Source organism: Equus asinus, chromosome 10 (assembly GCF_041296235.1).
Source record: "Equus asinus isolate D_3611 breed Donkey chromosome 10, EquAss-T2T_v2, whole genome shotgun sequence".
NCBI lineage: Eukaryota > Metazoa > Chordata > Mammalia > Perissodactyla > Equidae > Equus > Equus asinus.
The window spans coordinates 56,014,925-56,039,705 of record NC_091799.1 but is presented as its reverse complement, the minus strand read 5'-3'; the positions used below and the strand labels follow the sequence as shown (position 1 = coordinate 56,039,705).

The window sequence follows — 24,781 nt, the reverse complement described above, 5'->3', positions numbered from 1 at the left end:
TGATGCTTAATACAAAGAAGACATTTCAAATAAAGCGATAATTATATCTCAAGGATTTTAAAGATGGCAGGGAAAAAAATCTGCCCCCTCAGAAATCATCTCTAAAAGAAACAAACACAAGTGCCATCTTTGAAACTAGGAGATGCCTAGAATACTATGCCGGAAGATAGGAAGCCAGAAATGAAGATGGCTAAAAGCCTACAGGAAAGGATGCCAACTAGAGGCAAATCTGGTTTGGCACACAGAGTCCTGGAGTTGTTTAGTAATGAGAAGTACCTGTGATCATTGATGACGATAATGAGGTGGAGGACTAAAAACAGAAGGGTTGGTTGAAAAATCTGTATATGGAGCAATTAATACCAAGGTTCCACACATAGCCACATCACTTCCTTCCCCCAACCATGCTTCTCTCTAGCTTATCCCTCCACCAGAGAAAGGTGTATTCTCCAAAGAAGTTCAAGCAGGAATTTCCAGAAATGGCCATCCTTAGATACAGTGGAGGGTGGGGGTGAGTGCCAGAGTGAAAACGTGCTGATTACATAAAAGTCTGCACACTGAACAGTAAAATCTTCAACTTATTTTCCTGCTCAGCTCCCAGAACCTTGGTAGCCAGTGTAATAGCTCATTTTAACCCAGGTGAAAGATTAGAGTAGCCTTCACTGGAAGGACTGAATTTTCCCAGAGAACAGACCCACAGATAACTGGCATTAAACTCCCTGCCCAAGCTTTCCAGAGTAAAGCCCATGAGTTGACAAGCTTTCTTCATAGATAAAATGGTTTTAATCAGCTTTTTAAATACCTTTCCCTGAAATAGGAATGGTTAGCCAATGATCTGCAGACAGTTATCAAGGATCTTCAGATATTTAATGAATGCTTCCAACATGTAAGGATCACCAGAGAATTGACAGGCATCGTCAATCATATATTTGATGAAAATGTCCAATATGAAAGACAGACTGAAACAAACTGAAAAAGACACTTGGAAAAAATAGAAACTATGAGGTAGCAGAAGAAAATCCACCCCCTCCCCGAGTCTTCAGAGAACTAAGAGAATATCCTGCATCTGTGAAACAAGAACACAATGCTCTTTTACTAAAGCAACAATCAAAGAAACAGGGATACTTGAAAGTTTTCAAATAGGATAACTTAAAAGCAAGCAAAAACAGTGGAAGGGTTGGAAAAGTAAGCTAAAGACCTCTTTCGTTAAATAGAATCAAAACATAAAGAGATGGACTGTGGTAGAGAAAAGAAAAGAAAATTAGCAGATTAATCCTAGAATACAGCAAAAAGAGAATAAAGAAAATAGAGTAGGAAATTCTCAAGAAAATATCCTGATGTTGATGGATGTGAATAGATTCAAAGTGCCAGAAAATCCGATACAGTGAATGAAAGAAGACTCATGCCAAGGCACATTGTGAAATTTCAGAGTAATTTCAGGGGATAAGAAAAAGATTTTATTTCCTCAGAGAGGAAAAACATAGAAACCTCACATAGATTCCAAAATAAAGAATTAGGGAAAAGAATGGCATCACACTTCTCAACAGCAACATTGAACCTGGAAAACAATAGAACGCATTGTGAGGGGAAATGATTTTCAACCTAGAATTCTGTGCCCATTCATATTTTCAATTAGCTGTGAGAATAAATACAATTTATTACCCCAAAATTTTACATCCAATTCCTTTCTTAGGAAGTTATTGGAAGATGAACTCTACTGTAACATGAGAGTAAATTAAGAGAGAGACGTGGGATCCAGGGAACGTGAAATTCAACATAGAAAAGAGGCTAACAGAATTCACATTTAATAGTGAAGGAGGGGCCGGCCCCATGGCCAAGTGCTTAAGTTCATGCACTCTGCTTTGGCAGCCCAGAGTTTCGAGGGTTCGGATCCTGGGCGCAGACATGGCACTGCTCATCAGGCCATGCTGAGGTGGCATCCCGCATAGCACAACCAGAGGCACTCACAACTAGAATATACAACTATGTACTGGGGGGTTTGGGGAGAAGAAGAAGGAGTGGGGGGGGGGGGGGAAGAAGATTGGCAACAGTTGTTAGCTCAGGTGCCAATCTTTAAAAAAAAAAAAATAGTGAAGGAATGTTCTGAGAAAACAGGTATATGTCAGGGCTAGAGAGCAGCTAGTTCAGATTGTAGCAGGTTGGGTGAGGACTCCAGCAGGCAAGGTCTCTAGGAAAACAATGAAACTGATGGGTTTTGATAGATTTGATCATGTAGAAAATGATATTGAATGACTGGAATCTTAGCCTTAGGTAGAAACTAAGTTACCAAAGGGGGCCAGTGGGAGGAGCTGAGGGAGGAGGGCTAGGAAATCATTCCCTCTAGGAAAAGCAAATTACTGCAAAAGAAGGGAAACTTAATATCAGATCTGCACTGAACAAAAATTACATAGTTATAAATGAGAGAGGGGTGATGGGTCAAAGGACCAATTTTTATCATGAGTCTATTCAGTGTTTGATCAGTGTGTTTATTAATTTCATACAAATAAAACACTTTTTAAAAGCTTAAGTTCTAGTTCCAAAGTAGGTCTTCCTTTAGGGAAAAAAAATGTTTTTAGTATTTAGTATTTTCAAACATGCAAAAGCAGAGAGAGTAATAAACTCAGCCTCTGTGTACCCACCAACCAGCTTCAACAGTTTTTAACACCTGGCCAACCTTACTTTATCAATATTTTCCCACACCATGTTATTTTGCCACAAATCTCAGATAGAATTTTATTCATATGTTGCTATTTCTTTAAAAGATAAGGATTTTTACTTATTTATTTATTTTTATTTTGCTGAGGAAGACTAGCCCTCAGCTAACATCTGTGGCCAATCTTCCTCTTGTTTTGCTTGAGGAAGATTAGCCCTGAACTAACATCTTTGCCAGTCTTCCTCCACTTTATATGTGGGTTGCTGCCACAGCATGGCTCATGAGTGGTATAGGTCCATGCCTGGGATCTGAACCTGCAAACCTGGGCTGCCAAAGTGAAATGTGCTGAACTTAACCACTAGGCCACAAGGCCAGCCCCTAGGATTTTTTTTTTTATCATAACTGCAGTACCATTATCATCTGAAAAAAATGAAGAGTAAATCCTTTATAATGTTAAATACCCAGTCTGTTTTCAGATTTCCCCAATTTTTTTCAGAAATATCTTTTATTGTTGGTTTATTCAAATTGGGATCCATAGTTCACACATTATGCAACACATTTTAATATAAATTTTTTACATCAGACCAAAACACTCATCCTTAAAATCTGATTAAATTTGCAAGCTTGCCTGCAAGGCTAAAGTTATAATGGTGAGTGTCCCTCTTTTCAGACCTCCTAGTACAGTTTACATTGGTGGTCTGCAAAGTAGGAGATAATCCGTTGAGGTATAAGGAGAAAATGTGAGCATGTCTAAAAATATTTGTGAAATGCTAGTTAATATCCCTTCTAGTTTCTATTTTTTGGTGCACATTTAATATACATAATAGCACAGTGTTATAAATATATGATTTATGTAAGGGTTATATTAAGTCTAGATCCAATCAGAAAATAGAAACCACACATTGATTTGAAGTGGGAAGTTTAATATAAAGATTATTTACTATGACAGGAGATTGGAATAGTGAGGGTTTGACTAATAAAAAGTAAAGAGAACTCTAAAGAATATAGGAATAGCAGATGTAAGGAGCAGCCACCCTTTTCCTCTAGGACTGAGACACAGAACCCAAGGAAGATGACCCCCAGGCCTGAGATCTGGATCTTGTTGAAGAGGGTACAGTGTGGCTCACTGGGTGGCAGAGAAGTTGCTGTGGAACTGTGCTAGTGGAACTTGCTGCAAATCTCTCTGGAACGTATTGGAAATCTGTCCTCTTGGGTGCTGAGGAAAGCTGTTCGGGGGAAGCGTTTCTTTGGAGGCACTCTGCTTTGTAGAGTCTTGAGGGGGTTCTAGAGGGAAGCTGCTGGCCTCTGTGCACAGCTGGAGCTGGACACTGGAGAAACTGCCCACTCGGCAGCAAGCTGGTGTCAGGGAAGCTGAGTACTGCGAGAGTCTGCTTGGGCAAGCAAACTGGAAGCGGAAAGCAAAACTCTTCTTGCTGTGATGTCTCTCCAGCATCCCCTACTGATAAAGCTTCAGTTGGCAAAGGAAAAGTTTTTGAAAGGATCCATTTTCACAGAAACAGCAAAAAGGGTGAATTTGGAATAAATTGATACCTGGCAGAGTTTGATGCTTTTTTTGCTGGTAGAGGTTCACAGTAATAAAAATGTTGGAGACCTGGTACTTAATCTCATGTCTTCCCAGCAAGCCTGTAAACCTTTTCAGGGCCTTTAACAGTGCCGAATACCTCTGTTATTCACAGAGTAAACTGTTTTTATTTTTTATGTATTTATGTAGGTGTCTGAGAATGAATTGGAAAATAATGTCTATGTATAGCAAGGATTTTGATAATTTCTTATCAGCTTACTAATTTTTAACTTGTAATTATTTATCCTCTTTTAAAGTTTGCCAGTATACCTCTTCAGAGAAAGAATTTGCCAAGAAATTAAGTAAGATTGGAATATAGATGTGATCTCTTGCCTTCTAGCCTTTACACCTGCCCTTTTGCTAGAATAGTTTTCTTGTTCCATCTTAGACTTTTCCTCTAACCAACTCTTCTTCACCCATCGACTTTCGCTGCCACTTCCTCTAGGAAGCCTTCCCTGACCTGCCTAGTGCGGGTTAGGTGCTGTTCCTGTGTGGGCTAGGATCCCATGCTCTTGCTGAACATATCATTGTAAATGCCCCTTTACCCGTATCACCATTGTTCGCCACATCTACCCCAGGGGAGACGGGACTGTTTTGTTCCCTCATGTAAATGCCGAGGTTTTAGCACAGTGCCTGTTACATGGTACCTGTTTTGGAGTGAATGAAATGGGCCGTGTGGTGCTGTTGATTTGGTTAGCAATGCCAGGATCTAATGCCACATCCAGCATACCTCAGACTGCATTTTAATTTTTGTTACAGTTTAGTTTTTCTTATAAAGTTTATAGTATTATTTATTTAATAGCTATCACAAGCCACCTTGAAATATCTGCCTCTTGCTTTTTTTCAGGTTCCTTTTTTACCAGGAGATTCAGACCTTGATCAACTAACAAGAATATTTGAAACTTTGGGCACACCAACTGAGGAACAGTGGCCTGTAAGCCTTCATAGATTTTCTTTAAAATTCAGTTAGGATTCTTTATAGTGCTGTCGCATGAATATTACTTAAAGAAATGTGTTCATTGTCTTAATTTACTAGTAATGTATACTCATTGCAAAATATATACAAGGTAAAAAGTTAAACTCGTGGTACACCATCCAGCCTCCTATATACATTAGCCTTTCCCCTGTCCCAGTGATTCCCATCCCAGGCTTAATCACTGTGTATTTGGTGTAAGGTGTTGCTGTGAAGATACACAAACACATACATACAGAGTTGCATTTTCTGTCCTTTGTTCTTTAACAAAAATGGGATCACACCATATAGTTCTTTTTGCAACCAACTTGCTCTTTTTACTTAATATTTGTTACTGACCTTTTCAACAGCTGCATAATAGGTCATTTTATGGCTATTTCTTGCTTATCAACATCTTCTTTATGGATTTAGGTATATTTATAGAATTTTCACTAACACAATTAAGATGTTTCATGTTAATGTTACACAATTAAGATGTATTATGATTATTTTTAACCCATGACATTGTCTACAAAAAAGAAATATTAAGTCTGTGGTAAAATTTACAATTTAAGTTGCTAAATTTTATATATTACAGTTCAGTTAAATATTCTCACTTGTTCATTCTTAAATTAAAATTGTAGACTTTTTGATTTTGCTTCTTATTTTAACCCCATCTCCTGGGTAATAAATAAATACTAGAAAAGAGAAATTTTAATCCGATTCTACCTTCTGGTTAAAACTGTAATGAAATTATCTGAAGCTGAAACTACGTCTAAGAAGAGTTTCTTTTGTGCTCTTGTTTCCTCAACTTTCTAATTGAAAGTTTGCTGTATGTTCTAATTGTAAAACATGCCCTAATAGCTGTCATTTGTTGAACACTTACTATATGCCATTAATGATAGGCTTTTTAATAAATTACATTATGTATAATTCTCCCAACAATCCTATTAAGTAGGTATGATGATTCCCATTTTGCAGATGAGATGACTGAGGCTTAGTGAGGTTAATTTACCCAAGGCCACCCAGTGTCAGAGCTAGGACTGCAATATGGGTCTGTCTGACTTCAGAACAATGTTTCTGATATTTATTCTGTAATTTTCTCTTTGACAAGATTTTCTAAATATTAGTTGTTTACTGATGTTTCCTTTGAATTTTTTAAAATCAGACTTCTTATTGTGAGATTATTGTAGATTTATCTGCAATCGCAATAAGTAATAGAGGTATCCCTTGTACCCTTTGCCCACCTTCCCGCAATGGTAACATCTTGCAAAATTAGTACAATATCATAATCAGGGTGTTGACATTGACACGGTTAATATACAGGACATCACCACAAAGATCCCTCATGTTGCCCTTTTCTCGCCATACCCACTTTCTTTCCACTCCCACTTCCTCCCTAACCCCTGCAGTCACTAATCTGTTCTCCGCTTCTATAACTTTGTCATTTCAAGAACCTTATAAGTGGAATCATATAATATGTAACCTTTCAGGATTGACTTTTTTCACCTTCAGCATCATTCTCTGGAGATTCATCTAGGTGGTTGTGTGTATCAATAATTCATTCCTTTTCGTTGCTGACTGAAATGAATGGACCACAGTTTGTTTAACCATTCACTGATTGAAGGACATCTGCATTGTTTCCAGTTTGCAGCTGTTACAAATAAAACTTATGTAAACTTTCATCTACAGGATTTTGTGTAAGATTAAGTCTTTATTTGTCATATGGTAGTTGCATGTTTAGTTTTAGAAACTGCTAAACTGTTTCCTAGAGCGGCTGTACCATTTTACATTCTCACCAGCAATATATGAGTAATCCATTTTCTCTGCATCCGCTCCAGCATTTGGTGATGTCACCTTTTTATTTTAGATGTTCCAATGGGTGTTTAGCAGTAGCTCGTTGTGATTTTAATTTTTACTTCCCTAATGACTGATGCTATTGATGTTTTCATGTGCTCATTTGCCTTCTCTATATCTTTAATGAAATGTCTTTTCGTGTATTTTCCCCATTTTTTAATTGGATTGTTTGGTTTTTGGCTGAGTGTTGAGAGCACTTCATGTATTCTAGATACTAGTTCTTTGTTGTATGCTACTGTGCAGTTTGCAAATACTTTCTGTCACACTGTAGTTTATCCTTTCATCCTCTTCACAGAATCTTCCCAGAATTAAAGTTTTTAATTTTGATCAAGTCTGTTTTATCAGTTTTTTCCTTTTATGAGTCATGCTTTCGGTGTCAAAGAATTCTTTGCCTAACCCAAAGATTTTCTTGATGATTTTCTTGTATTTTTTTCCCTAGAAATTTCATAGTTTTACGTTTAAGTCTGTGATCCTTTTTTTTTCTTTTTAATGTTATGATAGATTACAACCTTGTGAGATTTCAGTTGTACATTTTTGTTAGTCATGTTGTGGGTACACCACTTCCCCCTTTGTGCCCTCCCCCCACCCCCCCTTTTCCCTGGTAACCACCGATCAGATCTCCTTATCAATATACTACCTTCCACCTATGAGTGGAGTCATATAGAGTTCGTCTTTCTCAGACTGGCTTATTTCGTTTAACATAATACCCTCGAGGTCCATCCACGTTGTTGTGAATGGGCCAATTTTGTCTTTTCTTATGGCTGAGTAGTATTCCATTTGTGATCCTTTTTGAGTTAATTTTTGTTTGAGGTGTGAGACTTAGGTCAAGGGTGATTTTTTTACCTGTATATGTCCAATTATTCCAGCACCACTTATTGAAAAGACTGTCTTTCCATTGAATTGCTTTGTACCTTTGTCAAAAATCAGTTGGGCATATTTGTGTGGGTCTATTTCTAGGTTCTCTCTTGTGTCCCATTAATCTGTATCTGTCCCTCTACCAATACCACAGTCTTAATTCAAGTAGCTACATAGTAAGTTTTGAAATCAGATAGGCTGATTCCTTCCCCTTTTCTACTTTTTCAAAGTTATTTTAGCTCCTTTGCCTTTTCATATAAAGTTTAGAATAATGTATCTATATAATAATTTTGCCAGAATTTTGGTAAGAATTGCATTAAACCTGTATATCAATTTGAGTAGAATTGACATCTTATGATATTGCATCTTTCAATCCGTGAACGTGATAAGTCTCGCCATTTATTTAGAGCATTGATTTATTTCACTGGTGTTGTGTAGCTTTCAGTATATGCATCCTACAAATGTTTTTGTTAGATTTTCAACTATTTCGTTGTTCTTTTTGAGTGATTCCACATGGCATTATTTTTAATTTCAGTGTCCACATGTCCATTGATAGTATATAGAACTGCAGTTGATTTTTTCTACTCACTAGTTCTAGGAATTTTTAAGTAGATTTCTTGGGATTTTCTATGTAGATCATCATGTCAGCCATATGACAGTTTTCTTTCTTTATTTGAGATCTAGATCCCTTTCAATCCTTTACTTAAGTTTGAATTATAAAAATATTTTTTACAGGACATGTGTAGTCTTCCAGATTTCGTGACATTCAAGAGTTTCCCTGGAATCCCACTACAACACATCTTCATTGCAGCAGGAGATGACTTGCTAGACCTCATACAAGGCTTATTCTTATTTAATCCGTGTACTCGAATTACAGCCACACAGGTATTGTAGCTTTTTAGATTAGGAAATATGAGGATAATCTTAACTGTAGCATTGATAAAAATAAAAATAGAATTTCATAAGATTTTTTAACATTCTTGAAACACTGGGAAGATGTGTTTTTGTTTTGTTTTAAGGAATAACAAATTTTATATTTTTCTAAGCTATAAGCACTGTTCAGACTGGTATTAAATTGCATCATGCACACACAACTACAGGAGAGTTTATGCTTGCTTAGGAACATATAAATATATATCTATTTTATAATTGGTTTTCAAGTAGTTTACTTAGGAAAAAATAAGGTTTTTGTATTTGTTAAGATACTGGTATATTTCAATTAAACTCTTATGTATTAATTTAAATCTTGTGCCAAGCTTAATACCAAAAGTGTTTTGTGTTTTTCCACCATAAAATGCAATCCAGGTATGCCTGCTGGTCATTGTTACAGTCAAAAAGTGATAGTGGGGAGAAAATGTTATAGTCCGATACAGTTGTGTGTTTATAAGAGATTGAAAGCTATTCTAAATAGAACAAACACTGAAACTGACAGTTGTTTAAGCGAAGTAAGAATCAAACTCAAGAAAAATTTAGAAGACCCAGAATATCTGCTCTTATAAAAGAAAGGGGAAAGGTTATCTTACACAAAAATATAAGACCCACGGATTTTTTTTTTTTTTTTTTTTTTGGTAGGGAAGATTGGCCCTGAGTTAACATCTGTGCTAGTCCTCCTCTATTTTATGTGGTCTGCCACCACAGTGTGGCTTGATGAGTGGTGCTGTATCTGTGCCGGGCATCTGAACCTGCGAACCCTGGGCGACTGAAGCGGAACGTGTGAACTTAACCATTACACCACTGGGCCAGCCCCAAGACCCATAGATTTGGAAAAAAAAAATTTCTTTGTTTTAAAAACAAGCACACGGGCCAGCCCGGTGGTGTAGTGGTTAAGTTCGTGTGCTTCACTTTGGCGGCCTGGGGTTCGTGGGTTTGGATCCCAGGCGCAGACCTTACACACCACTCAAAAGCCATGCTGTGGTGGTGACCCATATACAAAATAGAGGAAGACTGGCACAGTTATTAGCTCAGTGACAGTCTTCCTCAAGCAAAAAGAGGAAGATTGGCAACAAATGTTAGCTCAGGGCCAATCTTCCTCACCAAAAAAATTAAAATATAAAAAATTTTAAAACACACAAAAAAGGGTAGAGTCACAAACACTTAAAATTGGGGCAGAGAAATGCAGAGTACAATACAGTACAATAATTTGGCTTCATACAGGAAGAGACTGATTGAAATGAAATGTCACCAAGTCTTCATATCTAACAAAACACGTTAATGCACAATATATCAAGGATACAAAATGGATTTTTTCACTTAAGTTTATTACAGACTACCAAATCATTGTTTAATGCATTTTCTACTATAAACTTTCTCTTTTTAGCAGTACCGCTACATTAATACCTACATCTAGATATTTTACCACTAGAGTCACTCTTCTAATTTCAAACAAGTAACTCATTGTTACCTTTTCACCTATACGTATACACACATTATCTCCATCATAAGAAACTTGAGACCAAATCAAATTATCTAGAAAATTTTCATTAATAGTAAAACTCAAAACATGCAAAAAAAATTCCAGTTGTGAAACTCATTTGCGTTGTATTTGATATAATGAATTTTTAAAAATGGGATTGGCTCATGGCTATCTCAAAATTGAAATGAGATCTTCCTTTCTTAGATCTCTTTATAGCTTAGAATTAGCTTAATTTACTTATGGAACTGCTATGATTTGGAAGTAATACGTTAGAAATGCACTTCTTTTGAAGTAAGGAATCTTTAAATCATTACTGAAAATAATACGATGTTGGGGGGAAATGCTTGAAAAGTTTATATGGACTTCTTTTTGTTCCTAAGAGGATTATCTGAAAGGACATTTCTTAAATTATTGTGGCTATTAAATAGTACTATGATGCCAGTAAAGTATGAACTTGACAAATTTGTCATTTAGAATAAAATTATTTTTGTTGGAATTTTGGACAGAAGAAAATATGGTATTAGGAACATTGGACTGATAGTAAATAGAAATAACCTTGGGCAAGTCCTTCTATGTAAAATTTCTGTTGATTTGTAGTGGATTGTTGAATTGAAATCCATTGTTTCCAACTTATTGCATCTTTTTAAAAGCTTTATTTTTAAGAATTTATATTTACATGATTTGGAATTTGACTACGTATAGAGGTTGTGACACATAATCTTGGAAGTTCTTTTTAAGCAATTTTCTCTCTTTGTGTTTTGAACTATAGAGCCCATAATGTGTAGAGAGCTGAATATATAATACCTTACTAAGGATATTTCATATTTAGTACAGTCTATTTTATTGTGGAAAAATTAGAAAGTGTCTTTTTCTTTTTCTTATGGAAATGGAATTATCAGCCAATCTTAGGCTGCTAGATGTTTATTTGTAGTAATTTGCATATCCAAATATTTGAAATTAATTTTGTTTTGGGAGAGTGGTAGTCACATAGTAGTTTTAATGCTGCCAACAATTTTGGAGGTTAGATTTTCTTAAACACAGTTCAGATACTCCTTCATTTCTTTGGTATCTTCTCTTTTAAAAGGCCTTGAAAACTAAGTATTTCAGTAATCGGCCAGGGCCAACACCTGGATGTCAGCTGCCAAGACCAAACTGTCCAGTGGAAACTTTAAAGGAGCAGCCAAATCCAGCTGTGGCAACAAAACGGAAGAGAACAGAAGCCTTGGAACAAGGTAAAACTCTCATTTTCGTAAGAAATGAATTCAGAAAACTCCAAATAGCTAATGCATAGCTAGTGACTGAGGGGCAGCTAAGAAATGGAGATTTTGAGCTATTTACTGTAAATTTAGATTATATAAAGTAGATAGAATGTAGTATTTTAGCTATATTTGCTTCCATTGAGAATACTTAGATCATGCTCTTTAAAAGGACATGGGCACTTTTTGAGTATACCTCAGAGTTAGGAAAACTATCAGTGTGTACCTAGTCTCTATAAATTCCTACTGGTACACTGAATGCTTAATGTTTAACAAGTGCTACTGGAAAATCAAAGCAGGTGAAATAAATGTAGTTGGAATGCAATGACTGGTCAAGCTTGCCATAAGATCGAATGTAAACCACCTCATTTTTTTTTTTTTCATCTAGGAGGATTGCCCAAGAAACTAATTTTTTAGTTACAGAGAACACTGGACAGTATCTTACTACTGAAGGAAATAGTCAAAAAGGCAAATATTGGAAAAATAGTAAACATTAACTAAATGCTGTAGAAGGAATTTGTAAATATTCTACACATGTAAAATATGTAAACTGGGTTATTTTTATTAAATGTATTTTAAAACAAACTTAATTCTGATTTTTCTGATTACAGTGCAAAAGTAAGATAAGTTTAGTTCTCTGAAATGTAGAATTGAAAATATGTTAAGAAGACCTTAATAAAAATAATTATCAGTTATTCTGATGATCTGGCCCATATAGCATCACAAATTTGTAGTTGTGGGGGTAGTATTTAAAAAATAGAAAAATAGTAGTAGTAAGGTAGCAAATATCTACTACCGAGACTTTAACAAATGTTAATATACTAAATAGGAAAAAAAGAAAAAAGCATTCCAGATAAAACTGACGTCCCTTTAATACATCATTCTATTCTATTTCTTCCTTTTCTCCTTCCCCAGAGGGGACTGAATGATTCTCAGGAAATGAGTGTGTCCTTCCATGATTTTATACTGCTGTTTTATAAGAATGCATGCAGTAATGTACAGCATTGTTTGGGGTCTCATCTCATAATGAAAGTTTTTTTGTACTCAATACTTAATTCCTCCCATGTTAATACATATAAATTTAGTGTATTTGTTTTAACTGTCATATAATACCTTATGTATGCAACATTACTTACCCATGCTCTATTTATGGACTGTGTTATGTTCCTTTGCTGCATAAAAATTACCATAAATATAGTAGCATAAAGTAACACAAAATTGTTAGCCCACATTTCTGTCAGTCAGATACCTGGCATGGCTCAAAATGTTTTCTGCATGGGCCAAAACCACGCTGGCAGGCAGACTAGGCTCGTGTCCGAGGCTCTAGGGAAGAATCTGCTTCCAAGCTCATCCAGGTCATGTGGTTTAATGCACATGCCTCCTGTCCTTGCCAGCTGTCAGCAGGGGCCCCTCTCATTTTCTTAGGGCAGTCCACGTCTTGTCACATGGCACTCTACCTCTACAAGCCAGCTATAGTTTGTCAAATCACCCATGTGCTTTGAATCTGTCTGGCTGCCTCATCTGCTACCAAGAGAGTAAACTCTGCTTTTTTTATTTTTTATTTTTTTGAGGAAGATTAGCCCTGAGCTAACTGCTGCCAATCCTCCTCTTTTCACTGAGGAAGACTGGCCCTGAGCCAGCATCCATGCCCATCTTCCTCTACTTTATGTGGGACTCCTGCCACAGCATGGCGTGCCAAGCAGTGCCATGTCCGCACCCGGGATCCAAACTGGCAAACCCTGGGTCGCTGAAGCAGAATGTGTGCACCTAACCATTGCACCGCTGGGCCGGCCCCTGCTTTTTTTTAAAAAAAGGCTCACTTGATTGGGCTATCTGTATATTAAAAGTCAACTCACTTGGGATTTTAATTACATCTTAAAAATTCCTTCATAGCAGTACCTAGATTAGTGGTTAAATAATCAGGATGGAATTTTTGAGAGGGCTGTCTTTAGAATTCTGCCACATGGACATTTAGGTTATTTTCAGTTTTACATTAAAAGAAATGGAATGTTTATATACATATGCAAGCATTTCTCTAATGTACATACTTAGAATTGTAATTGTAAGGTCATAAAGTATGCATTTTCAATCAGTATTGATATTGCCGTTATCTCCAAAGTAGTTGTATCAATTTACACTCCCAGTTCAGTAGTTCTTAAAAATGAAGAAGCCCCTTACCTTACACCATATACAAAAATTAACTCAAAGACCTAAACCTAAGACCTAAAACTATAAAAACTCTTAGAAGAAAACACAGGGGAAATGCTTCAGGACATCAGATTTGGTAAGGACTTCCTGGATATGGCCCCAAAAGCACAGGCAACAAAAGTGAAAAACAGACAAACTGGGTTACATCAAAATTTAAAACTTCACTGCATCAAAGGACATAATCAACAGAATGAAGAAAAGACAACCTATGGAATGGGAAACAATATTTGCAATCATATCAAGGAGTCAATATGCAGAATATATACAGAACTCTTAGAGCTCAGCAATAAAAAAAAAATCTGACTTAAAAAAGGGCAAAGGACTTGAATAGACATTTCACCAAAGATGATCTAGAAATGGCCAATAAGCACATGAAAAGGTGCCCAACATCACTAATTATTAGGGAAATGCAAGCCAAAACCACGAGATATCACCTCATACCTATTAGGATGGCTACTATCAAAAAAACTCCAGAAAATAACAAGTGTTGTTGAGGGTGCACAGAAATCAGGACGCTTGTACACTGTTGGTGGGAATGCAAAATGTCGCAGCTGCAAAGGGAGACTGGCATTTCCTCAAACAATTAAAAATGGAATCACCGGGGGCTGGCCCCGTGGCCGAGTGGTTAAGTTCGCGCGCTCCGCTGCAGGCGGCCCAGTATTTCGTTGGTTCGAATCCTGGGCGCGGACATGGCACTGCTCATCAGACCACGCTGAGGCAGCGTCCCACATACCACAACTAGAAGAACCCACAACGAAGAATACACAACTATGTACCGGGGGGCTTTGGGGAGAAAAAGGAAAAAAAAAAAAAAATCTTTAAAAAAAAAAAAAATGGAATCACTGTATGACCCAGCAATTTCACTTCTGAGAGTGTACCCCCAAAAACTGAATGCAGGATCTCAAATATATATATTCATCAACGCTGAAAGTATGTGTTTGACCTTATCATCTCTAGCACTCACGTAATTTTTGTGATCTTTGCTAATTTGATATTTCCTCCTAATTTACGTTTCTTTGATTTCTACTGTGTTTGAATATTTCTTCATGTTTGCTAACCATGTACAATCCCTCTTTTGTGACCCATTGATTCAGACTGTCCGTCTGTCAACTGGAGCATTACAAATTTTATCAATTTATATATTGTTTTATGTATATACTACAGACATGCATCACTTAACAATGGAGATATATTCTTTTTCTTTTAATTTTATTTATTTATTTATTTAATTGCAGTAAGGAGATACATTCTGAGAAATGTATCATTAGGCAATTTCGTCATTGTTGTGAACATCATAGAGTGCACTTACTCCAACCTAGATGGTACAGCCTACACACCTAGGCTATCTGATACTGATCTTGTGGGACCACTGTTGACTGAAACATTGTGTGGCCCATGACTATATACACATATATTACATGCATATACACACATATTAAGAAAGAACCTTTCTAGTTTTTGTAATTTGATTTGTTTTTTTTTACACTTCCAATTTTGGTATTGTTAAATCATCCCAAATCTTTCTTTACCTTTTATTTTATGTTAAATTATATATACTAGATCTGTGTATGGTCTTTATCGTATTCCATTGACCTGCTGGTACCACACTGCTTTAAATAAGGTAGCTTGATATTACTATCAGGACAATACATTTTAATATCTGGTAACAGTAGTTCCTTATCATTCCTCCATTTTTCAAAATTTATTTGCCAAGTTTTCAGCTTTTATTATTTATTAATGCCAACTAAATGCTGTTCCTTTAACACTTTATAAATGGTTTATGTTGTTACCTTATTACCCTATTATCATCTCATCTATTTAAGTATAGCCATATCTTTTGTTTTCTCTAGAGGTGATAATCAGACAAAAGTTTTATTGTAACTATTGACAATGTAATGTACTTCTTTTGACATAGTTGTATGCTATTAATATAAGAATATTCTTAAAAGGTATTAAAGATTATTACTATGCAATATTTATAGAAAGAGAAGTAAAATTAAATGGCCTAAAATTCAGTGTCAAAACCAGGAAGTTAAGTGCGAATGGTCTGAGTGCCAGAATTCTGTGAGCTCTGGCTACCAAATGTCACCATTCGGACAAAAAAAGAAGATATGAAGGTAACTAGCAATGCCTTTGAATAGACTTCTGCCAAAGTCCCACTATAATAACTTTTTTATTGAAGTTAAATTAAGCAGATTATTTTAAAACCTTATATGGCAAATGAAAAGTCCTCAAAAACAAAAATAAAACAAGATAAATGTATTTCAAAAGTTAACATCAGTCACTCCTAGGCATTATTTCTTAGAGCATTAATTTACAATTATATTGTTGCTTAAGCCAGCCAGTCACAGATCCCGATGGTCAATATAAATAACTATTTTTTTGTATTTCTTAAAAGTGAGTTTCTTTATTTTTGACGTTGGCAAATACTAAAAATTTCATAAAGTATAGTAATGTAATTTATAAATAAAATATGTCAACACAGAATACCAATAAATTTCTTGTGGAAAATGTTTTCAGTACTTAAGCTTCCTCCTAAAAATTAAAAATACCCAGAAAACATATAACTTCTGGAGATGTAGCAACATGTACACAATCCTTTTCCAAAGGCTCCTGATGTAAACAGCTCTCAGTTCTAATTTCAACTGGTTTGTCTTCCAAACACGATATTTGGTGGCAAAGAATGGGATCTTTTCAGAGTTCCTGTGTAGTTTTGATCTGTATGAAGGCTCTGGACTGAACAAATGCAGCCCAGAGAATTAAAAATTTGAGCACTTGAATGTACAGGATCATGCAAAACAGAGAATTCTGAAGTTTTCTGCCAAGGGTCTCTTAATGGAAAATTGTCTTTCATAGGACTTATTTCTTTATTCTCTTTTGAGGCAGTGTCTTTGTTTTCCAATGCCCGAGCAAGCATATAACTAACTTTCCTTTGATGAGCCAAAGCTTCTTCTTTATCATTCAGCTGCATGCGCAGAAATTAAAAATGTGCCAGTTAGTAAATAAATCACAGAATATAGAACTAGCGTCAGAAATATTTCATCAAAATGTTCAATCATCAATCTGTCACATCAATTAATGTGAATAAATTAATTAGGTGTCCACTAACTCCCAAGCAGCATGCTACATGTTATTGAGGATTTTTTTTTTAAAGCAAGAACAGAAAACAGCATTCCTTCTGTTGAAAATTTTGTAAGTCATCTGAAGAGAGGGGGGACAAATATATACATGGTGTGTGTATGTATGTATACATAATATCAACATGTGCTTATTTCTCTAAAAGAATGTTGAAGTTATATAAAACTTTTATATATTTATATGCAGATAACTTTAACGGGCTTCTCTAGGTAAGTATGTTCATATAACATGAGTCTCTTAGTTATCTTTGACATGGGGATAATGGGACTGACTTCAGGCTTATGGTAATGATTAAAGGATATAATCCTTGAGAGGAAGTGCCTTGAACACTTTAAAATTTCCTGAATAAAAAGGATGTCTTGTCATGAACTGTATGTCTAAGTGCAGATGACAGAGATATCTGGAGTTAATGACGGGGAGCCCCCTTTTTCACAAGTGGAGCTTTAAATTTGCACAAGAAGAACATGGATGGGAGAAGTGGGAAGAGCATGCAGGGAGTTTAAGGAAATGAGATCATGACTCTGGAGGATGGTACCTCAGCTGGGACAAGGGCTTAAAAGGCGAATATGGGGTGATAAAGAGTTGAATTAATAGGAAGCAAAAAAAATAGCTTAACCACAACCTGCAACAAAAAGAAAGCAAAGATACTAACCAAATCTATTAGCATCTTCAAGACTTCCTGAGGATTATCCTGCTCTTCAGTCCTCTTAGAAGTGTTTTCTGAAGGGAGCATACCCAATAGTTTCTGCCCTAAGGTCTTCTTACTACTTTGTGATGGTAATCCTAAAATTGAACATGAAAATCCACTTAAGACATAAAAAGACACTCTCAGATGTTCTTCTAGGAAAAGAGGTAAGTACGAACCGGGGCTCATTCACTCCTCGATCAGTCAGGAAGCTGCCCTCTTCAGGAGACCTCTTGCACGAGTGCGTCAGGCAGCACAATGTAGTGGGAAGAGCCCAGACTTTAGAGCCAGGATGGCAAACATAGGTGACAGGGCCACTGAAAACCCAGAGCAACGCCCTGCCTGCTGCTGTCTCATCACACAGTCACTCAGCCCCAACAACCACTGCCCCTCAGGAGAAAACGCAGCCCAAGCTATAGATCATTTCAGTCTTCCAGAGGAGCCAGTGATCCAGATTTGTATGTGAAATATCCCAGTTTTAAGTGTCAGTCACTTATCCACATTATTTAAGAACACTTATGCAGATCCAACAAATGTGTCTGCAGGCCGCAGGTGGCCTCTGAATTACGCAAACTCTGCTCCAGAGCCAGAAAGTCCTGGACGTGAACCCTCAGTTAGCCACATACTAACTGCATGACCTTGGACAAGTTCTCTGAGCTTCATTTCCTCGCCTCTGAAATGAGAATAATAGTACCTGTGCCTCAGGGTTGCTGTGCCATTAAATTATAGAGCACAGTGTTCACGGGAACAGAGTTGCTGGGAAAATGAAAAGGTTCTGGAGGTGGAAGGCGGTGATGGTTACATAATGAAGTGAATGTCCTTCATGTCACTTAAAAATGGTTAAAATGGTAAATTTTTTGTAGATTTTACCATAATAAAAAAACATACACAGTTTTGAAAGCATCTAGCCCAGGTACTGACATAATGTGTAAGAGTCCACGCCCTGAAATTTGTACACCGATGTCCTTCATCCACAGAAAGGATGCAGTTTGTAGCAGAAGGTACAACATTTACAGGTTTATACAAAGAAAATTTCAAGAATGTTTTTGGAATGCTCTGGATGGCCTATTAGGAAACTGAGAGGCGATAAGGGACAATTCCCTTTCAATTCTGATAAACCACAGTGACTGGGGCTCACGCCTGACCTCTTCTGCAAGCAACTGCGGCGAAGGGCAAAGCCAGACAAGCTGACGTGCTCACCAGCTTTGATGAGTGGATTCATATGTGCTCTATTTTCAGTCTAAAAAAAGAAACATGCTAATTACCTACCTCTCAGAACTTGTCTAAGCTGCCACATCAAGAAGAAAAGTTTAGACTTGAACCAAACAAAAGAAGATGACCTGTAACACTCATCCTGTGCCTCTTGATTATTGAGCTATACTAATAAAATGAATCAAAGTCTTGTCACTAAGAAACTCACAAAGAGCTAATGAAACTTACATGGACTTGTAACGGCTTTTCAGAGAGAAATTAATTATTTTAAATTCTTCTTCTAGTCTCTCTCAGTACCTTAATGGAAAAGAAAGATTGGGAGCTATACCTTTCAAATAATATTTTTTATGGAAAAGTTCCTGAGGTTTGTCAATGGCTAAGAAAGGCAGGAATTCTGGAATATAAAATAAGTACATACTCAAGTGCTGAAATGAATATGAATCTACCTAAGAAAAACCCAGCTTTGTCTACATAGCACTATCCTTATAGCCAACCTCCATGCACAGTTGGAGGCCTTCTATGTGGGTGACAGAATGTGATAGGCTTTCATAAGATTAACCACACCTTTCCCCTCCTTTTCTTTCTCCCATCACTCCCTACCTACCAACAAAACAACTAAGATCAGATTTCCCAAGGGATTTGCCTTCAGTCACACCAAGGCTGTCCTCAGAGTATCCCTGTAAATATTCTGCAGTCCAGCTCCCAGCAAGGGCCTCGCTGAGGAAAGGGGTGCCTAAGGAAGATCACCTGCACATCTGTTGTCTATGACAGAACTAGAATTCTTAATGTTTGCCACTGATTCCTAAAAGGCTAAATACACGAACTGTTAGCTTAATTCCCTTGCAAATCACCTACCTTGAGTTTGACATGAAGGTTATACCTTCAGCTTTTATCAAGGGATTATTAAAGAAAACAGCCATATAAATAATGATTTTATATTTATTGTAAGTGACTGTTGAGGACTTAGCCATTATATTTGCTCAATGGCATCTGTAAGTCTCATGTCAGAAAATGCTTTTAGGAGTTAATTTCAGGCAACATGAAATGCCTCTTTCAGAATGAGAGTTGAGAAATGTATTTTCCCTTTTTGCCCTGACTTCCACCTGATGAATACTCTAAACATATAGCCTTTAGGATCAGCTTTTATCTACTTTCATAGTTTTTGTTTACTACTTCTATTTTATTATCCCTGTAAGCTACTTCTTAACCATTTCAGCAAAGAGATGGGTAAAGTAAAGCTAAAATTCACAACACTTGACCCATATACTATTACTAATATATACTATTTGAAATATTTCAAACAGAATAGGTATCTGCTATTAAAAGTTTTGTTTTTAATGTAAGATTTTTATTAGTTTTGAAGTTCATCTGAAAATAAGACATTGGAATTGGGATTAGAGATTTGACATAGTAGAAAATATTTAAAAATATAGTCATCTCAGAATTTTAATACTAAAACATTTAAACGTCTTATAAACTTCACTTTAATCTTTACTCATAGTGGTTTCAAACTGGAATTTAATTGGAATTTTAAATTGAAGCTATATGAATTGTATGCACAATACTGATAAATGAAAACTGATATTGACCATTTAGGGAAACCAAAATTTCTAGAAAATAATAGCTACTTTGTTTATACTGGAGGACCTACGTCAATTGTAATTTTATTCTCTCAGGCCATTTTTATCTACTTGGTTTACACTAGTACAATGATACTCAAAAATAGCCACGGACCTTTTTTTCTTCCTGAGGAAGATCAGCTCTGAACTATCATCTGTTGCCAATCTTCCTCTTTTTTTGCTTGAGGAAGATTAGCCCTGAGCTAACATCTGTGCCAGTCTTCCTCGACTTTATATGTGGGTTGCTGCCACAGCATGGCTGATGAGTAGTGTAGGTCTGCGCCTGGGATCCAAACACACAAACCAGGGCTGTCAAAGCAGCGTGCGTCCAACTTAACCACTATGCCACAGGGACGGCCCTCCTGGCCATGGACTTCTGATAGGCTTGTGAACCAAAACCTAAACCTTAACTTCTGTTTCATTTTTTATAAGAATATTTTATTAATTTGTCCAACTTAAGATTTTTTTCTCTAACCCTCATGTCTCTTCAGGATCACACATTTCAATAGAATGTAATTAGATAGATACATTTAGTGTTGGATTTCACTGTCATTTTCAATATTACTTCCTTCTTGGCAATTGCCCTTTAATCATCAAGGGCTCTAATTATAAATTTTTCCCACTAAACATGGTCTTGTTTCAATGAAATAGAAGAGTACTAAAAAAGAGATTCTCCTGTTATTTTATGGTTTTGTTGATCCCAATTGCTCATCTGCATATGTAACATCCAATGACCCCCTTTTTCCCATGGTTTCTAAATTTTTAAATAAATCACAGTGATATACAAAATTTAAATTATATTCTCCATCGTATTAACTGTGCTTAATCAACTTTGATTATAACCAAAAACAACTGAAATTATGCCTGATTATTGCCCTTATAATTCATATTTACCATGCTCTTTAAGGTGCTTCCATTTTATCCATTTTGTTGATGTTTTACACATTTTATCCATTTGTGTCAATCTTAATGCCTGGTCATTTTTCCTCATTAACTGTTGTTCAAATGCAATTCTGAATGCATCTGCCATTATGTAAGCTTCTTCTTTACTCTTCTGCAAAAGTTCCAACTGGTTTTGAAAGAAAGTTTGAGAGGTGTAAGAGGCAAAACCAGAACAATTCTCACCTCGATACTGGATCAGGTTAGCAAATGCAGTCTCCTGTCTTTGATCTATTTCATCTGCCTAAAGTAATTAGTTCTTGCTGATTCTCTTCTGGAGTAGCTACCCACTCTGAACTAGATCACCCTAGACAGGCCCTGTGTGTGTCCTGCCCAACGAGGAAAAAGGGAGGATGCCAAAGGCTGCATTTCAATTCTGCCTTGGGCCAGTCCAGACAATACCACTGAAAATAATGAAAATCAGCTTTCAGATACCCCCGATAGATGACCTCGACTCTAATCTATGTAATCTTATACTTTTCCTAATGAATTGTTAATGTTTAGCTGTTAGCTTTCCCATATACTCTGAATACTTTAAATTCCATACCTTCAGTAACGGTCAAATATTTTTAAAATTATGGTCCATGTACTATATTTGTTATTAAAGCCTAATTATAGTGGCAGCTAACATTTGTTTAGAAGCTAGCATGTGCGTGGTGCTGTGCTAAAAATATGTCTACTTCCTCTGTTTCTCACAACCCTCCACACTCGTTAATACCCGCCATTTAACTTCTGTGTCCAAAGCCACACAGCTAGAAAATGATGGGGCTGAGATTCAAACTTAGGCCTGTCTGGTATAAAGGTTCCTCCCACTGTACCTTGCTGCTTTGCTAATAAACTTCATGTTTATCTCCCCATTAATCAGTGTTCTGGATCCTAGTGACTTTAAGCGTAAGTGCACCTTTTCCTCTAATATACAGTAATTTTAGGGCTATGTATAGACAAACAGAATTTTGGAAATATTAACTACAAACTTAAGCAAACAACTTTACATGGCAATGATATTGTGCAAAGTACTATTTGTATTTTGGAACCATGTAAACAAAATCCAGTTTATATGTTAATGCTATCGTATAAAATTATAAGTTCTATAGCCAATGACTACTAAAATAAAGCTGATTATTGCAGATACTTCCGTTTATTCTACTATTAACAGAGAAACAAAAGCAAAGCTTTTACTGTTTGGTAATTTGATACCTCTTGTTTGAGCTGCAGAAACGTTTTCTGAGCGGACGCTGCCATTTTGGCACAGGAACAGGGGCTCCCTCTGGGACCATGACAAAGGCAGGCTCCGAGGACCTCAAGCTTCAAATCCAAAAGCATTATCCCGTGACTAAGTGTCACACTGCCTAGCTACACACACACACACAGGGGCGCGCGCACACACACACACACACACACACAGATGCACATTTCTATTCAAGCATCTGAGTCAAACAAACTAGAGAGGAAAGCAAAAAGAAGAAAGCTGAGACCAGGATTTGGGGATGGATTTCCAAATGGAAATTAACTACAAATGAGGAAAGAATGTTGTTACTTAGATCAAAAACATAAAGGAATTCTACTTTCCTTCTTTTCACTCTCCAAAACCTTTAACCTGGCACCAGTTTCCTATAGTTCTGAGTACTGGCAGGAACTTGACCTAACAAATATTAACATCCTCATGGGCTTGGCCCTGTGGCCCAGCATTCATTACCGCCAGCCCCTGCCAGGGAGAGCTGCATACTCAGAAATGACGAGTGAATTTTAATGGCAATGAGGAAAACAATCATCCCACCACTCCAAAAATACTACTCTCTGATCTTGTAATGTGAGACACTTCTAACAGAGCTGCTGCTAAAACTGTAAAAATAAGAAATAAAAGGGGCAGAAAGCGGCTAGCACATCTCGATCCCCTAATGTCTAAGAATGTCATGCATGAAGGGTGTGATACCAGAAAGGCTGAAGAACTGACCTGGGCAAACCCATGGGCCTCTCTCACTCAGCCTCAAATTGCTAGACATGGTGCTACCCTAGAACATGTAGCAGACGGCGATGGTGGAAAGAAAAAAAAGTAGAAAATTTCCTTTCTGATAAACTTTCAGACCTGCTTACCTACCTCAAGACCGGAAACTTCTGAGAAGCCACTTTCATCATGACACATGTTTTCCTGAGCCATCTTCTGTTGTTTGATACCAAGCATGGCGAGGGCCTCCAAATACTGTTGATTCAAAACTAGGAAGGGCCATATAAGAAAGTGTTAGTGATGAGGTCTGACTCCGGCCTCACCTAATCTAGTTATACCAACATCATATCCTCATTTCTTACAATCAATGCATATACAGTTGACGCTTCCCACAAAATCTAGCTCCATCCAGAAAATCCATCTGATAGAATAGTGGGTATCAAGTGAGATAATACACATATAACTCTAGATAAAATGTTATTTTTAATGTGGAAGTATCTTAACTTTGCAACCGAAGCCTGATCTTCATTTGCTCTGGGAAAATTTGTAGGATTGTCAAAGAGAAACTTAGACAAACGCAAATTATTCAGAGACTTCGTGGTTAGTGAGACGACCAGGTAAGATCTCATGTATTATGTCAAATGTACCAGCTATCCAAACTATCAGATTTTTCTATTATGAGAAAAATAAATCATTTGAGAACAAGAGAGGTCCTGCTATCTCCTGGAGAGCAGAAAACAGTAACTTTTCCCCTCTTGCATCAGGATGGAGTGGTAGAGAGGAAGGGGGAGGGGTTGTGGCCATGAGCAGCTTCTGTGCTGAGAACTAAGCTAACACAGGAGAAATCTCCGTCAGCTCAACTCACTGGCGTTGAGAAGCACCATCTGTGTGTGCAGCTCCCACCCAGGGGCGCTGCCTCAGTCTCTGCACTGCAGAAAGTGCCTCTCTCGGGCCCGTGACCTGATTCAGAGCTTATTTTGACCCCTTCAAGCCACCACTTTAAACCAGTTTCTTCTATTTTAAAGAAGTTTCTGCTTCTGCCAAGACGAGAGAATCAACATCTCCTCTTAAAATTCTATAAAAAGTTGGTACCACTTTAATATTCTTCAAACCCCTTCATATTCTTTCATTAACTTTTGTCATAAGGTGGCTCATTATATGAGAGACGTGTGTGTGTGTGTGTGTGTGTACACACATATATACATAAAAAATTTCAAGTTCTTAATGAGTCAAATAATATCTTGAAAAATTAAGAATATTTGTATTAGTAATAAAGTCATTGGAGATTTTCTGAGAGAAAATAATGTTGAATAACTAAACAATTATAAACTTTTCCTACTAGTGTCCCAGTGAAACACACCCTACTCAGGTTCCTCCAACATCAGGTGCTCCACCGTTTTGTTTGACATGAGCATAAAAACTAAAGGGTAAAGGAAAATGGGGAGAAACTGCTCAATGAGTATGAGGTTT

The 24,781-nt window shown here is 36.8% G+C and overlaps 2 protein-coding genes across 9 annotated transcripts in view; one reads left to right on the top strand and one right to left on the bottom strand.

Moving 5' to 3' along the window:
• Positions 1-12,150, top strand: part of CDK7 (cyclin dependent kinase 7) — a 42,414-nt gene extending 30,264 nt beyond the window's left edge. For all 3 annotated transcript variants that reach the window (XM_014855326.3, XM_070519550.1, XM_070519551.1), the window contains 4 exons: positions 5,080-5,166; positions 8,632-8,781; positions 11,394-11,541; positions 11,954-12,150. In XM_014855326.3, the coding sequence (XP_014710812.1) occupies positions 5,080-5,166; positions 8,632-8,781; positions 11,394-11,541; positions 11,954-11,982 (414 nt within the window). In that variant the 3' untranslated portion in view covers positions 11,983-12,150. The remainder of the gene's footprint in view (positions 1-5,079; positions 5,167-8,631; positions 8,782-11,393; positions 11,542-11,953) is intronic.
• Positions 12,151-14,965: 2,815 nt separating this feature from the next.
• CCDC125 (coiled-coil domain containing 125) overlaps positions 14,966-24,781 on the bottom strand; it is a 55,842-nt gene continuing 46,026 nt past the window's right edge. For 5 of the 6 annotated variants that reach the window (XM_044772719.2, XM_044772726.2, XM_070519545.1 and 2 more), the window contains 5 exons: positions 23,465-23,580; positions 22,564-22,671; positions 21,322-21,496; positions 17,564-17,694; positions 14,966-16,738 (listed from right to left, as the gene is read on the bottom strand). In XM_044772719.2, coding sequence (XP_044628654.2) covers positions 16,415-16,738; positions 17,564-17,694; positions 21,322-21,496; positions 22,564-22,671; positions 23,465-23,580 — 854 coding nt within the window. In that variant the 3' untranslated portion in view covers positions 14,966-16,414. The remainder of the gene's footprint in view (positions 16,739-17,563; positions 17,695-21,321; positions 21,497-22,563; positions 22,672-23,464; positions 23,581-24,781) is intronic. The other variant, XR_011506429.1, reaches the window with a different exon arrangement.